Raw genomic sequence first — 17,891 nt, forward strand, 5'->3', positions numbered from 1 at the left:
ACAAATTATTTAAAAACTATTATTATTATAATTCAGAGATGTTCACATATAGCATTCTCTCAAGTCCTCTAATGCAAACTTGTTTCCAGTCATGCTTACACATATATTATATTATATTATATTATATTATACACATTATTATACACACATAGGAATTAATCATTAACACTTAACATAAACGCAAAGCAATCTTGAGCAGCAATGAGCCAGCGCAGCGCAGAGACTGATACTGTAGAATAGATGGTGCATCATAGTGTATCAAGCTTGGCCCAGCAGTCTTGAGTTGACAGCCCCATACACACCCAGCACACGAGGCTCAAACTCAGAGATTCAGCTCAATTCAAGCACTTTGAAGGACCTCTTTATAAATCCAAGTCCTCTCAACTACGTGAATCTTTCTTTTTAAATTCAAGCACTTTCCAGACCCATGGTAACCATGTTACCCTGTAAATGTCATTTTGCAGCATTCTGATAATCTGCCAAACTTCTGTTTTTCTTGCTTTTTTCCCCCCTCCCAGGTGACCAACAGTAAGCCAGGAAAGTTCTCTTACCAGAACTTTTTACTCTATTATATTACTCTCGTTAAAGCTGCATTCAGCGATGTTTTTGTGTTCAAATAAGTGTTAAATGGCTCTATATTCTGACAGCAATCACTGAAATAGGTCAGTGACTTGAAACCCCCAATGCCCCCCCGCTGTCCTCTATCTCTCTCCTGTAGTCCTGCAGGCAGGGTGGACGTATCTCCGCAACCTTCCGTTTCAGAAAATGTCAACTTTTCTCTGATTGGATAGTTTGAGGTCGGCGCCAATTTTGAAAAAAATCCCCTGGGTTTAACAGCTGCCGGGGTCCCCATGCAAGTGGATGGGAATTTTCCTTTCTGGGCTGCATGGCGTCACGTGACTTGCAATACAGAGCTTCGCCACCATGTTCAAATGGCTTCACAGCCCAGCGCTATTCCTGGGGGCTTGGTATAGATGCTGGACATTCACAAATATGATGATGTCCGGCACTGCTATTTTGGTGATGCATTAGATCCTAGACCCATCGTGACAGTGAGTACGGGTCAAGAAACCTCACACCATTGAAAGAGTTAGCTTATTGGTGTAAGATAACCTGTCTGTTGCTGGCAAAGCTTTAAAATACGTGGAGGAGGCATCGGGATCTTCCATATTTCTATGACAGCTGAACCGCTAGCTGTCACTTTCTGCAACCAGTTCGGCTCCGCCCACCAAATACGTCATCACTGTTTACAAACAGTAAAAGGGTCTATTGCACTTACAATTTTTGTGATTTTGTCTTTTAGAGATCTTGTTTTTATCTTGTGAATATTGATATGAACGCTACGCTGCAAACTTACCAAGACAAATTCCTCGTATGTCATCTTTACATATTGTGGCAATAAAAGTGACTGATTCTGAAACAACAACAACAACAGCGGCGGCGGCGGCGGCACACTCACGTTGGCGTAGAACTCGTCGTTCTCGGCCGACAGCACCACCTCCCTCAGGTCCTTGCTGACGCCCGGGACTCGCGACAGGTCGATGCGGTTGTTGTTCAGACCCAGCAGCTCGTGCACCATCGCCTGGTATGTCCACTAGGGGGCAGAAGACCACGAATCACAGTGAGCACAGGCTTTGCTGGTGGCGTTTAGATGAAAGCACGTGCACTTTCCTTCGACAAAAGCCTCGAATTTCAAAGTGGAAAAACTCATTTGGAAACTTTGTCTTATTCACCTTATGTAGCCACGCCCATTATTCACCTTATGTAGCCACGCCCATTTATTCACCTTATGTAGCCACGCCCATTTGAACCCGTTGTGTGGTCGTGTCACGACTTCCGGCTAAAAAAAAGAAAAAGAAAAAGGCCGGCTGCTCCAATATCATCTAACTCTGAATTAACTAATAATTTAGCCAATTGTATGTAACATACCAAATAAAAGCAAACGGCAATGTCTAAGAATGCAACGCCATGTAACTGGCTCGTTAAGTCTCGCATTCAAGGGAATTACGTTAACGTCTGCGGGTCTTATTGACGTTAGTGGCTCGAGCTGCGCTCGGAGGAGAGAAAACCATCTGAAGCTTTCTTTGTTGGAGTCCAGGTATGTTTTGCAAGAAAATGCTCGTCATTGTCGACGATAACGTTATCTGACCTGGCTAACAGTGGATACTCTGCTTGCTTGCTGTGTACCGAGCTCAAAGTAGTAGGCTACGTTCTTTGTTTTACCCCCTGCACTGTCTGCTTCTTTTGTATTTCGCGCCGTGACCGTCGTAAGTGTTAACATGACCCGGAAGAATTTGGCCCACCCCCGCGTATGAACATAAGGTGAATACTGTATTATGAAACTCAGATAGAAACTTTTAAACGAACTGTTGACGATGTAAAACTAAGACAGGATCAGCAACCTGCCTGGATGATTTCTTCCTTTAAATTATTTCAGAAATACATATTTTCCTAATATAAGAGAATGTTTCACAACGAGCCGCCATGTTTTTCCAGTTTGAAATACCAGGCTTTCGTCATACGGAAGTGGGCGTGGTTTCATCTAAACTGGATTGGAATAAACCGATAGGTTCCTACTGGTGCCAGTCTCAATTTAATCTACTGGTGCCAGTCTCAATTTAATCTACTGGTGCCAGTCTCAATTTAATCTACTTTGAAAATGAAAGGCAGCTTTGTTTCTCTGGGAGACGCCAAGTCAACCTTCTGCTTTAACGTACTGTTCAGTGTAACTGTCATGTTGGTGTGATAAGAGTGAGATAATAGTGAGAATAGTGAGATTTGAGCAGGGCTGGGGATCGTTCATTTTGATGCCATTTGTTGAGATGGTTAAAGGAACACTCTGCCCATTTTCAACCAGCTTTGTATCATTAGAACATCAGTAGTATATCAGAAAACTGTAAACTGTTTTGAAGTCTGTCATTTAATTTGACAGTTATTGAGTGTTAAAGTGTGGACCAGTGACATCACTGGTCCACACTAACTCAAATTAATAACTCATTAACTCAAATCAACTCTCAATAACTGTCAAACTAGATGAATGATGAATAGTTTGACAGTTATTGAGAGTTGATTTGAGTGATTGAGTTATTAATTTGAGTTAGTTAGTTTAACTCATTGAGTGCCAGCCACTTTTGGAGAACGGACGCTCCCAGTGCCAGAGTTTCAGAGCGTTTTCAGTGATTTCTCGAGGCCCACAGAATATTGTGTGATATTACTATGTAAACACCGAACACGCACAAAGAACGAGGAGACTCTATTGTATCATCAGCAAAAAAAAGTTTATTGATACCATTTTCCGTTCTTTAGTTATCAGCCGGAGAAGATAGGTTGTTTTCAGCAAAAACAGACGTTTCAAATTAGAAGCTGAGATATTCAGCCTTTTGTGAAATGAAGCATTTCAAGCAAATCACTGACTCTGAAGCTAATATTTTCTGACCTGAAACATCTGAACAGTAATTTCCTTCAATAAAACAGCACCCCCACCCCCCTCAACTCCAAACTCCTCCTCCGTGGGAGTGTCTCTGGTGGCTCTGCTCGCTCTGCTGGCTGCTGCGTGTGTCAGGCGAGTCTCTGCTGCCTGCTATGGCAGGCTCTGCTGCCTGCGGATCCACGTTCGGATGGCGGCCGCTCGTCGGGGGAGTCTGGATGGGGCTCGCTGAGTTCGTCTGCGTTTCTGGGGTTTCGGTTGTGAGCTGGGATGAAGCTGCGTCCGATTATAGGCTTTCTGCTGCGCGTTTCAAAGTGCGCTGCACCCAGTCTATTTTCGGAGCGTTCAGCCTTGTGCGCCGGCACCCAGCGCGACACTGAAAAGCCAAACCATTCTCATGAGAATGGTTTGGCTTTGGTTTTATTTTCTGGCGGCTAATCGTGTGGAGAAGCTATGCAGCAGAGACAGAGGGGCTCATTTGTGGGAGCGGATTGGCTGCTGTTCGCAGCTAACGTTAACTCCAGCCAGAGCAATCTGTGCCGCTCTGGCTCATGCATCGGTTTCTCTTTCATCACGGGGCTTTTTCTGCTGTTTTTCCTCAACTTTCTCTAATCTGGAGAGCACTGTCGCCACCTAATGGGTCCGTAAAATAGGTTATACACCTTCAATAGCTACAATATTTTTACAGGAGATGCAGGAGGCTTTGATCCACGTCCCACCGTCAAAAAACGCATTTGACGCCGATCGACGTCATTGGCACTCTACGTTACTATTCGCTTTGACGCCGATCGACGTCATTGGCACTCAATGAGTTAACACTCAATAACTGTCAAATTAAATGACAGACTTCAAAACCGTTTACAGTTTTCTGATATACTACTGATGTTCTAATGATACAAAGCTGGTTGAAAATGGGCGGAGTGTTCCTTTAAAGGGTAACTAAACAGCTTTAAACCTGCATATGGCTTTTGAGTAGTGTTGGTGACACATTCTGCTCAGTCTCCACATTTGAGAGTAAACTGTCTGACTTCTATATACTTTATCTTTTCATGCGGCGGAGGAGAGAGGAGGGGAGAGGAGAGGAGTTTGGCTCAGACCTGGTTGAGCAGAGGAGTGATGGCGTCGTCGCTGCGGTCCAGGATCAGCAGCAGAGGAGGAACCTCCGTCTTCCTGAAGTCAAACAGCTCGTACTCCTTAGTGATGATTTGCTGAGAGAGAGAGAAGAAGAGGGGGAGAGAGAGAGAGAGAGAGAGAGAGAGAAAGAGGGGGAGAGAGAGAGAGAGAGAGAGAGTCAGACTGAAGCAGCTCTCGCCCAGCCTCTTGGCCATGTGACATCACTGCATCATCTCTGTGACATCACTCACCTTGACGCTCTTGCCCAGCCTCTTGGCCATGTGACATCACTGTGACATCACTCACCTTGACGCTCTCGCCCAGCCTCTTGGTCATGTGACATCACTCACCTTGACGCTCTCGCCCAGCCTCTTGGTCATGTGACATCACTCACCTTGACGCTCTCGCTCAGCCTTTTGGTCATGTGACATCACTGTGACATCACTCACCTTGACGCTCTCGCCCAGCCTCTTGGTCATGTGACATCACTCACCTTGACGCTCTCGCCCAGCCTCTTGGTCATGTGACATCACTCACCTTGACGCTCTCGCCCAGCCTCTTGGTCATGTGACATCACTCACCTTGACGCTCTCGCCCAGCCTCTTGGTCATGTGACATCACTGTGACATCACTCACCTTGACGCTCTCGCCCAGCCTCTTGGTCATGTGACATCACTGTGACATCACTCACCTTGACGCTCTCGCCCAGCCTCTTGGTCATGTGACATCACTGTGACATCACTCACCTTGACGCGCTCGCTCAGCCTCTTGGTCATGTGACATCACTGTGACATCACTCACCTTGACGCTCTCGCCCAGCCTCTTGGTCATGTGACATCACTGTGACATCACTCACCTTGACGCTCTCGCCCAGCCTCTTGGTCATGTGACATCACTCACCTTGACGCTCTCGCCCAGCCTCTTGGTCATGTGACATCTCTGTGACATCACTCACCTTGACGCTCTCGCCCAGCCTCTTGGTCATGTGACATCACTGTGACATCACTCACCTTGACGCTCTCGCCCAGCCTCTTGGTCATGTGACATCACTGTGACATCACTCACCTTGACGCTCTCGCCCAGCCTCTTGGTCATGTGACATCACTGTGACATCACCCCCCTTGACGCTCTCTCCCAGCCTCTTGGTCATGTGACATTACTGTGACATCACTCACCTTGACGCTCTCGCCCAGCCTCTTGGTCATGTGACATCACTGTGACATCACTCACCTTGACGCTCTCGCCCAGCCTCTTGGTCATGTGACATCACTGTGACATCACTCACCTTGACGCTCTCGCCCAGCCTCTTGGTCATGTGACATCACTGTGACATCACTCACCTTGACGCTCTCGCCCAGCCTCTTGGTCATGTGACATCACTGTGACATCACTCACCTTGACGCTCTCGCCCAGCCTCTTGGTCATGTGACATCACTGTGACATCACTCACCTTGACGCTCTCGCCCAGCCTCTTGGTCATGTGACATCACTGTGACATCACTCACCTTGACGCTCTCGCCCAGCCTCTTGGTCATGTGACATCACTCACCTTGACGCTCTCGCCCAGCCTCTTGGTCATGTGACATCACTCACCTTGACGCTCTCGCCCAGCCTCTTGGTCATGTGACATCACTGTGACATCACTCACCTTGACGCTCTCGCCCAGCCTCTTGGTCATGTGACATCACTGTGACATCACTCACCTTGACGCTCTCGCCCAGCCTCTTGGTCATGTGACATCACTGTGACATCACTCACCTTGATGCTCTCGCCCAGCCTCTTGGTCATGTGACATCACTCACCTTGACGCTCTCGCCCAGCCTCTTGGTCATGTGACATCACTCACCTTGACGCTCTCGCCCAGCCTCTTGGTCATGTGACATCACTCACCTTGACGCTCTCGCCCAGCCTCTTGGTCATGTGACATCACTCACCTTGACGCTCTCGCCCAGCCTCTTGGTCATGTGACATCACTCACCTTGACGCTCTCGCCCAGCCTCTTGGTCATGTGACATCACTCACCTTGACGCTCTCGCCCAGCCTCTTGGTCATGTGACATCACTCACCTTGACGCTCTCGCCCAGCCTCTTGGTCATGTGACATCACTGTGACATCACTCACCTTGACGCTCTCGCCCAGCCTCTTGGTCATGTGACATCACTGTGACATCACTCACCTTGACGCTCTCGCCCAGCCTCTTGGTCATGTGACATCACTGTGACATCACTCACCTTGACGCTCTCGCTCAGCCTCTTGGTCATGTGACATCACTGTGACATCACTCACCTTGACACTCTCGCTCAGCCTCTTGGTCATGTGACATCACTGTGACATCACTCACCTTGACGCTCTCGCCCAGCCTCTTGGTCATGTGACATCACTGTGACATCACTCACCTTGACGCTCTCGCCCAGCCTCTTGGTCATGTGACATCACTCACCTTGACGCTCTCGCCCAGCCTCTTGGTCATGTGACATCACTGTGACATCACTCACCTTGACGCTCTCGCCCAGCCTCTTGGTCATGTCAGACGACAGTTGGTAGCGGATCATGGGACACTTCTTCAGGGCAAGCAGGACGGAGGTCAGGCCCTGAGTGGAGCGGGACAACATGGAGGGCTCCCAGCTCCGCCCCTGACACAAACGCACGCGCACGCACGCACACACACACACACACACACACACACACACACACACACACACACACACACACACACACACACACACACACAGTGTAGAGTACAGACATTTGACAGACGCAAGAGGAAAAAAAGGGGGGGGGGGTGCTATGCTCAAAAACAGTTCCTATATACAGTATTTTCTCACGTCTTATGTATCTTCCCCCTAAAGAAAAGTGTGAATAAATAGTTTTCTTAAAATGAAAGTTCTCTCTTGATTTTGGGGAATTTTGTGGAAGCACTTTGGGTTGCCTCCTAGCCTAGCCTCTATGGCAGTAAGCCTCAGGTTTCTTTATTATTTCTAAGCCAATTTTGAGAAGTTCTTAAGAAACAGTAGAGTAAAAACAGTAGAAACATTCACTGGCACAGCTTTGAGTACCACACATCATATGATGTGCCCCCCCCCCTCCGGTTATTTTTTGTTCTCGCTTAAACCAAATGTTTTATGGTCCTTCACAATTCTCTGGAAGACTTGTTGGCTTGGTTCCAGCCTTAAAACTCGTTATATTTGGATTCATCGAAATGTCTATGGAGAAAATGGATGCCAAACTTTCTTCCGGGGCAAATTACATCAGGAAAAGTCACGTGCAGGTTGAGCTCTATATCATCTTCTCATGATGTAATCTCATTCAGTGGTCAGTAGGGGTGTCACGATACACTCAGTTCACGATACGATACGTATCACGATACTGGGTTCACGATAACGATACGATACGATACGATTTTAACAATATTTTTTTAAACTTGAATAATGACAATATATGACTGGAAAAGTAGTATTTTATTTGAAATGCACAAATACAAAACATGCTGTTGTGGGAAATTGTTATTACAATAACAACTAGAAAAAACATGAGATTGGAGATAAGGCTTATCTTGAAATAGAATGAGTTACACCGTCACTTAGATTTACTTTGAACTAAAAGGTTTCTCAGCAGTATAAATTCTCATTATGCATCTTCAGTTTTTCTTCAAACTCAAACAACAAGACTTTTCTTAGTCTATTTTTTATGCATCTTCAGTTTTTCCTGTCAAGTAAACAGTTTTGCCAGAAACTCAATTGAATGGTTTCTCTCCTGTATAACTTCTCATGTGTCCCTTCAGAGACTTGTTCAACTGAACTACTTTCCACACATTGAACTTCAACAAACAAAGACGTTTCTTAGTCTATTTTTGAAGAAAAAAAAAGAAAGAAAAAAAATTATATATAAAAAAAAAATTTGCGATATGATATTTCATCTCAACGATACATATCGTGACGTTTTACTATCGCGAAATTTCGTGGGACGATATATTGTGACACCCCTAGTGGTCAGTGTTACGTGCAGGTTGAGCTCTATATCATCTCTCTCAAAAGGGGTTTACCCTACAGCCAGCTCCTTCGAGTTAAAAGAATCTGCAGTAATGACACACTTTTTGAGAACAGGCTTCCGACCTGTGTGACCGTTTCCGGGCCAAAGGCTACAACAGCCAGGACCTGGACGTGAGCCTTCAGAAGGTCAGGGATCTCAACAGACATGACCTGCTCACTCCCAAATCTCCCTCGGGCCACGACACTAAAATTGTATGTGCCACAACTTTTTCTACGGTGTCGCAGGAAATAAAAAACGCTATTCTCAGCCACTGGCATATTTTGCGCAGTGACCCCCTGGTGGAACACGCTTTTGTAAATCCCCCCATTTTTGCTCAGAAGCGGCTCGAAACCTGAAGGACATGTTAGTCAGGGCAGATTGTTACACACGCCCTAAACATTTTTTAGCCAATTTACCTAATGGTAATTTTCCTTGTTCGTGCTGTCTGCAGTGTAATGGGATGATCAGAGGTGAATCCTTCACTCACCCACACTCTGGTAAGAAGTACAACATTAAAAGTAGAATTTCCTGTAGATCTAAATTTGTGGTGTACTTGTTAAAATGCCCTTGTTCAAATGTTTACGTGGGGAAAACTCGTAGAGAACTCAAAACCCGCATCTCCGAGCACAAAAGTAACATTCGTAATAAGGATGAAAAATTGTCTGTAGCGAGACATTTCAACGCTATTGGACATGATGTTTGCACTCTGAGGTTCCAGGGCATAGAAACTGTCAGTCCATTGAGAAGGGGTGGGGATAGAGATAGGGCCTTGCTACAAAGGGAGGCTTTTTGGATTCACACTCTTCAGACAGAGCATCCGAAAGGACTCCATAGAGAGCCGCAGGAACGAGTCCGGAAATCATCGATGCTAGCTCTCCTGGTTCTTCACTGTTTTCGCCTATGGGAGTTTTGAATGGGTTTTTGGCGCGATGCTTCTAATAATCTCTCTGGGCAACGCTGGCTTAATCAAACGCGAACCAGTGTTTAGTAATATCATCTTCACACACGAGGACCACTTTTATGAGTTTTGAAGCTTTTACGTGCCATTAAAAGGGTGGCTAGCTAGCAAACGGCTAAATGAGACTACACTGTTCAGTCGATGGGGATATATACGTCAATAATGTCACCACTTCAAAGGACGAACACGGAAATTCTCTTTCCCTCACCTGGTTCAGCCCGTTCAGCCCGGGGTAATCAGTGCACACATCAACAACAGTCCAGGTTGAGTGCTGACGTGACGTGGAAGCCTATGCGACAGTGTGTAGTTCTGGATTAGCTTAGCTCGAGCTTTTTACTTCTAGGGCTCGCATTTACGCTACAAAACTCATGAAAGTGGTCCTCATGTGTGAAGATTATCCGACTGAACTCTGGTTCGCGTTTGATTAATCTTGCGTTGCCCAGAGAGATTATTAGAAGCATCGCGGCAAAAACCCATTCAAAAATCCCATAGACAGAAACAGTGAAGAACCAGGAAGTCCGGGACTTCCGCGTTCTGACTACAAAGATACGTCATCCCTGCGGCTCTCTATGAGGAGCTGTTATTAGGCTGCTTTCTTTGAAAGTGCAATTTTCTATGAATATATTTTTATTGTCTATTTTCTACTTTAACACGTTAACTGCCAGCGACGTATGCATACGTCAAGCAGAATCCAACCGTTAACTGCCAGCGACGTATGGATACGTCAAAAAAATCGTTTTTTTTTTTTTGACGGTGGATCCTTGATCTGGCCCTTTTGCATCTTCTATTATACTGTTAGAGCCGCCGGGCGTGTGCAATCCATTCCGCCGACCCACTGAGTGGCGACGGTGCTCAGACTATTGAGTGTTGTTTGGCCAGAAACGCACGCATTCCAGCTGAGCTCAACCGAGGACCCAGAAGCGAACGAGCCTCATTCTCATACTGTAGGCGAAAACCTTTCACACGGGCGCACGGCGGTGGAGGCTTCCACAGGTGGACTGGGTGGAAAGCACACTTTGAAGCGCGCAGCATAAGCCTAGAGTCACACAAGGCTTCGTCAAAGCTCTCAACCGAAAATCCAAGAACGGATTAAGCCACATCCATGCTCGCCGACGAGGGACCGCCAGAGAGAGGCTGCTGCTCACTGCTCAGACAGGCAGGAGAGACTGTGACTGACAAACACGGAGACACGCCCACGGAGGGAGGAGTTGTAAGGAGAGGGGGTGCGGGTGCTGCTATGGAGGAAATTACTGTTCAGAACTATATTGTTTATGTCTGATGTCTCACTGATGCCAAAAATAAATGGTTAAAGTGACTGTTTGATATTGAATTTCACAAAACTGCGATTATCTCAGCTTTTTGTCTCAGACGCTGAAACCATGCTGTACTCAACGGCTAATATCTACATAACTACTAACTCTACAAACTAACTCTTTTAGACAGAGAAAGCACACATTCTATTAGTACTTTTGTGAACTTTGTGTTGACAAACTCCAAGCAGAAAATTATCCTTGGCTCTTGTAAAATGAGCCAGAATCCTCAAAAAAACCCTCTGGCAAAAGCTACCTACAGTAAAAAAAAAAAGGCTGGCAGTGAATGTGTTAAATGTACTTAGTAATATGCATTCCAGCCCTAGCTTCATCTCTCCTGTCTGTTACCTACAACACAGCAGGACCTCTTTCTAGGCCATTACAGTGGAAATATGTGCAAATATCTAAGCATAATTCTTAATTTTTTTTTGTTTTTTTTTGTATTTTTTTTGTATCAATCTGTAGTGCAGACCTGGCTTACTCCCCCCTACCTGTCACTTTGAATACAGCAGGGCTTCTACCTAGGCCTGGTTCTGCTCTCCCACACAGTGGGGCTGACCAAACTAGTATTGTAAATACATGCAATATGAATGAATTTTTGTGGTCACCCATTGTTGTATGTATACATTTTTGTTTTCTTTGACATTGGAACTTGTGCATTGCTTGGTTCTTTAATTCTTTATATATTGTAACTGAATTATGACATTTCGTTTATTGAATGGACTTCTGGTCTCATTGTATTTAAGCATCATTTCCGCCTGACACAGCAACACACTGAAGAAGGCCGTTAGGCTGAAACGTCCGTGTCTGTACCTGGTGAAACTGGAATAAACACAAAGAAAGGACATTCTGTGTGCTGGCTCTCCTTCTCCTTAAACTATATCATCTCTTCTGATGATGTAATCTCATTCAGTGGTCAGTGTTACGTGCAGGTTGGCAGGTCTGCACTGGCCATTTTACTGCACGGCCATGTGGCAACGGTAGAACAGTAGAGACAGTAGAAGCAGAAGGCGGTTGGTTTCTCACCTTGGAGATTCCGTGCAGGTTGAGGGAGAACAGATGAGGATTCACAGCAATGAAATCTCCATAAAACTCCTGCAGCAGAGACACAGACAAGCAGACAGCAGTGAACAGATAGTCTGGGTGAATACTCAATTCTGATTGGCTGCAAGGTGTCCATTATTTTGTGATAATGTACACCTAACGGCGGGGACACACCGGTACGCGGAACTTGCGTGCATGCGCCGCGCAGCGCACCTCCGCGCAGAAGTCGCTTAAAGTGTCCACACTAGGGATGTCACAATACTAGAATTTCTACTTCGATACCGATACCCAGGAAAATATCGATACTCGATACCATTTTTGATACCATGCAGGCAGGATGACAACACATCAAGAGGCATAAAAAATAAACAAAGGCCTGATAAAACTCGTTCAAAATTTTGACCTTACACAGCAGATTACACCTGCTCTAGTCATCAGCCTATCATAACACAGCAGATTACACCTGCTCTAGTCATCAGCCTATTAGAACACAGCAGATTACACCTGTTCTAGTCATCAGCCTATCAGAATACTTTGAATTTGTTGAAGCAAAATATACCCACCAATGACAGGGAGGGAGAAATCAGTGGTATGTTTGATTTTTCATTAAAGGTCCCAATTTGTGCAGCTGTAACCTCTTAAAAACGTGTGTCTCTGGTCCATAAAACATGATTCTGGATTAATTTGTCGAAAATATAGCAACCCCGTTTGTTGTGACGGAGTTGTCACTTCCTCATCTCGTTGCGTCCCAAGAATGGTCTGTTTCTATAATATATTCAGAACTAACAGTTCCCATTGGCCGCTGAGGGAGAGCCCGCCCCAGGCTCCCAGCGGCCAATCAGACTAGCGTCTGTGGACCAGCATGCTAGGTTGTGTCCACAACTAACGCTATCGCTAACTTAACGTTGCTACGCTAAAGAGGACATCTCAAAATGCCTAGACTTACCGAATGCACCTCCGCAGTTGCTGGATCACGTACAGTTGGCGTCGCTCCAGCTAGAAGTGTTAATTTTGTGGCTATAGACAAAATGGTGCAGGTAGCTTGTGTGAAAGAGACCCGCGCAGTATGCGTGAGGAAGCTCGTGACGTCCCAATCCCCCTCTGGGCAAACGAAGCATTTGGGGGTGTGGCTTGAAGGAGACTGCAGGGGGAAGCTGGATAGGGACAAATCCAACTGTGGCAGTTCTGAGCTTGTGACCACTCATTACAGGGAGGGATGACAGCAGTATATATGCATTTACAAGTAAAAACAGCTTTTGCACGGAATGGGACCTTTAAGAGAAAGCACTGCTGATATTGATACAGTTGCAAATGAGTATTGTATCCGTTTACATTTTTTAGTATTGATACTTATTGATACTATCGATAGTGATACCTGTTGCAAATGAGTATTGTATCCGTTTAAAGATTTTAGTATTGACTTTTATCGATACTTTTGACAACCCTAGTCCACACAGAGAGCACAGCTCACTTTGCGCACTTTGCTCGTTTTGCCCCAGATCTACTGTCTTCGTTATCATGGGTAGTAAATAACGACATAAATATATAAAGTAATATGTTTGGGATAACTGTTAATGGCTACCTTCGGTGTTATAAAATGCAATTGCATCATATTTAAGTCTGTTCTCCCGTTTTCCCAGTGCGTGCTGTTGTAGAGAGAAGGCGAGTCCTAGCTCTCTACTTGTTGCTCCGCAGGCAAAGAGGCCCTAGAAGCCGCTCCCCCTCTCCAACTGCTCTCTCTCTCTTTTCACACTTCCAAAGGGGCAATCAACAACGTAAATAAACATTATTTCACTTTGAAATTGGTTTTATTTGACGAATGTCCAGTTTCGGAGTTCCTGTCTGCCCTGATCTGATCTGCTTGACAGAGTCGCTCACGGGCGCAGACGGCCGCGCAGGAAAATAGAAATCCAGGCTGAGTTGCGCGGCATGAGCATCCACTGAGCTGAGCTGCGCGCAATTCGGTGTCGACTGACAGATCTGTTAACATGGTGTCCTAATGAAAACTGGCTGCGCACAAGGTCGCGAATGGTCGCGCCGCTCAGCTTACGTGCAGGAGTCGCGTGCGGTGTGTTTTCACCGTAAGTAGTTCCAGTCAAACGGTCTGCTCACCGTTCATAAATCAATGCGCTGCGTCTCAGAGCCCGTATAGAGGATTTCACAGCAGAGACATTCCGCTCCAACGCCGTTAAGGCACTTTTATAAGTTTAGAACAAATTTAGATAGTCAAAGTAACCATTTAGATTATCCTTGTGTGCTCAGTTGATCAAAAATAACGGCTATTTAGAAAACTGATTTTGGTTTTCGGAGATCTGAAGAACCAGGACGAGCAGAGTCACCTCGGGGTCTGAGGGGTAGCTCTCCCAGAGCTACTATGGAGAATGGAGGAAAGCGAGTATTAGGGCTGGGCAATATAATCGATACGGCAATATATCGCAATATTTTATTTCCCGATACTGTATCGATACTTGGACGCCAAGTATCGCGATATTTAATTTTTTTTTATTAATTTTTTTGCAGGCCATGCCATGCCAGGCCTCTGCATCTGGTGATTCCCACCCCTAATCGATACTGTATCGATATTTCCCATATCGATGCGTTCAGTAACACTCAACACTCAGTAGTTTTGACTAAATTTGCCCACTAACTTGTCAGTATAAAGTGATGTACATATTATTACACTACCTGGGTGGTACACAGTGTGTTGTATCTTTAGCTCTATTATTTAATTTTGAGTAAATTCTGTAGAATATGGCAATATATCGCAATATGTATCGCATCGCAATATATCGTGATACAACCGTATCGTGACCCAAGTATCGTGATACGTATCGTAAGATCCTTGCCAATACCCAGCCCTAGCGAGTATGCCGCTCCACACTGCAGGCCTGCCAGAAGATCGCAAAACATATAGGATATGAGCCATATGAAACATATAGGATATGAGCCATATGAAACATATAGGATATGAGCCATATGAAACATATAGGATATGAGCCATATGAAACATATAGGATATGAGCCATATGAAACATATAGGATATGAGCCATATGAAACATATAGGATATGAGCCATATGAAACATATAGGATATGAGCCATATGAAACATATAGGATATGAGCCATATGAAACATATAGGATATGAGGCATATGAAACATATAGGATATGAGCCATATGAAACATATAGGATATGAGGCATATGAAACATATAGGATATGAGCCATATGAAACATATAGGATATGAGGCATATGAAACATATAGGATATGAGGCATATGAAACATATAGGATATGAGCCATATGAAACATATAGGATATGAGGCATATGAAACATATAGGATATGAGCCATATGAAACATATAGGATATGAGGCATATGAAACATATAGGATATGAGCCATATGAAACATATAGGATATGAGGCATATGAAACATATAGGATATGAGCCATATGAAACATATAGGATATGAGCCATATGAAACATATAGGATATGAGCCATATGAAACATATAGGATATGAGGCATATGAAACATATAGGATATGAGCCATATGAAACATATAGGATATGAGCCATATGAAACATATAGGATATGAGGCATATGAAACATATAGGATATGAGGCATATGAAACATATAGGATATGAGGCATATGAAACATATAGGATATGAGCCATATGAAACATATAGGATATGAGCCATATGAAACATATAGGATATGAGGCATATGAAACATATAGGATATGAGCCATATGAAACATATAGGATATGAGCCATATGAAACATATAGGATATGAGCCATATGAAACATATAGGATATGAGCCATATGAAACATATAGGATATGAGCCATATGAAACATATAGGATATGAGGCATATGAAACATATAGGATATGAGGCATATGAAACATATAGGATATGAGGCATATGAAACATATAGGATATGAGGCATATGCAATGAAGAGAAGCGCTTTTTCCAGCAATTTGTCCAATTTTGCTAGTGCTTTCTGCGCCTTTAGTGTGCCCACCGGCCTGCCTGTCAGTCTGTGAGTTGCTAGGCACCCCTAGCCCCTCCTCTGCTCGGAGCAACACAGACACACGCTGCCTGTGAGAGGGGAAGCGAGCGGCAGAGAAACCAACAGGTTTTCCTCAGCATGAAATGAGGGAATACAATGAGAGATGGCAGCGTGTGGATAAGAAGATGTGACAGATTTCAGATCGCTTCATGACTGAGAGGAAGATCAGGTGAACTCACTCTTATCTGTAATGGGATGGGAGATGCTGCTGATGATGTTTCAGCAGTTTAACCTCGGAGGGACCCCGCTTTTCTTTTCTTTTTTATAGCGGGCGGTCATAACGTGGCTGCGGGCGGTCAGTGACACACACATTGCGGGCGGTCAGTGACACTAGGCATGGGTCGATTTCCGGTTTTACCGGTTCGGTTCGGTTCGGTGTACGAGCCCAAACCGGTTTGATCACGTGCGAACCGAAACGCCCTTTTTTTTTTGTTAATAAAAAAATTGTGCGAATCCATTCTGATTGCACTATTTTTCATATTAGCCTCTTCTCAAGTTGCACTAGTATAGGCAAAAGTATTATTTTGTTTATTATGTTGATGTTTGAAGAAAAGTTAAGCTGAATAGTTATGAGAAATAAAACTGTTGTTACAGTTAAATGGTTCTGCTTATTTTTATTCAGTGTTAGTGCTGGTTGGCATACCAGCTTAGGGCCTGTGTCCACCTAGCGTCTTTTTCCGACGTTAAACGCTGGGAGTGCGCTGGGGAACGCTGATCCCAGTGCACAATATACAAGGAAGCAGTCCGAAAGTAACGTTAGTTCAGCTTGATAGCTGACAGCTAGCAAGCTAACAACACAGGTAGGCTACGTTATTAAAAGCAGTAAGCACAACACTCACCAGAAATATTAAGTGTCTAGCCAATCTGCTCCCACAATTGAGCCGTTCTGTCTCTGTTGCGATAGTTTTTCCATTATGATTAGCTGCCAGAAAGGAGCAGCCGACACCAGCGTCTTTCTGAAAAGTTCAAATATTTTCAGCTGGGAGCGCTGGGAGCCGGCGCACAAAAACGCTGGAACGCTCTGAAAAAAGACGCTGGGCGCTGCGCACTTTCTATAGACGTCCGTGTGCGCCCGCATACGCTCTCCCCCCATTGGAAACAACTGAAAAAAGACGCTGGACCTGAGGAAAAGATGCTAGGTGGACACAGGCCCTTAGAGGTGCATTATCGCCACCAACTGCAGTCGCATTACAGTCATTTATGGGCTACACTAAAAAAAAGAGAGAGAAAAAAAACTTTTTTTTGTAAAATTCGATCTACCGGTTTGATACGTTTTTTTGGGGAATATCGAACCGGTTTCAAAATTTTCAAACCGACCCATGCCTAAGTGACACACACGTTGCGGGCGGTCAGTAACACACACGTTGCGGGAGTGGGCAGTAGACATTGCTGTTGACAAGCCGAGTGCCATCCAGTTCCATTGCATTGGGCCACCAGCCGTGTGGGTTAAAGTGAATGGATGTTTGACTCACCTGGATCTCAGCCACCACCTCCTGCTCATCTGCCTCAGCCAGAGCTTTGATCTCACTCTTACTGATCACGTTACTGAAGACTGCAACAGAGAGCAGGGAGAGACATGTAGCCTTTAATGAGCCTTTTTCACTTCCCACGCAATTCACCCGCTTTGTATCTACAAAGCAGGAAGTAACACAGGTGCAAGCAAGACATTAAGGAGGGCCCCCCCCCCCGGCACTGGATCACCTCAATGGAAGTTGGAAACCCCCCTATCTTGCTTGCACCAGTGTTGGGCCTTTTAGACACAAAATGGGTGAATTTGGGCGGTAAGTGAAAAAGGTGAATACGTCATCACAACATTCATGTATGATGTTTTTCAGATTTTTCCCCAATTATACTTGGCCAATTTATCCCCATGCTACCCTATTGGCTGCCCCGGGCGCTGCTCCACCCTCTGCCGATCTGGGGAGAGCCGAGACT

The 17,891-nt window shown here is 45.0% G+C and overlaps 1 protein-coding gene across 2 annotated transcripts in view; it reads right to left on the bottom strand.

The window, feature by feature from the left end:
* vps45 (vacuolar protein sorting 45 homolog) overlaps positions 1 to 17,891 on the bottom strand; it is a 66,988-nt gene that overhangs the window by 44,384 nt on the left and 4,713 nt on the right. For both annotated transcript variants that reach the window (XM_083638021.1, XM_083638020.1), the window contains exons 5-9: positions 17,429 to 17,508; positions 11,864 to 11,932; positions 7,036 to 7,173; positions 4,525 to 4,635; positions 1,460 to 1,594 (exon numbers count right to left, since the gene is read on the bottom strand). In XM_083638021.1, coding sequence (XP_083494147.1) covers positions 1,460 to 1,594; positions 4,525 to 4,635; positions 7,036 to 7,173; positions 11,864 to 11,932; positions 17,429 to 17,508 — 533 coding nt within the window. The remainder of the gene's footprint in view (positions 1 to 1,459; positions 1,595 to 4,524; positions 4,636 to 7,035; positions 7,174 to 11,863; positions 11,933 to 17,428; positions 17,509 to 17,891) is intronic.

This window comes from Poromitra crassiceps (genome assembly GCF_964638095.1).
Source record: "Poromitra crassiceps genome assembly, chromosome: 6".
Taxonomy (NCBI): Eukaryota; Metazoa; Chordata; class Actinopteri; order Beryciformes; family Melamphaidae; genus Poromitra; species Poromitra crassiceps.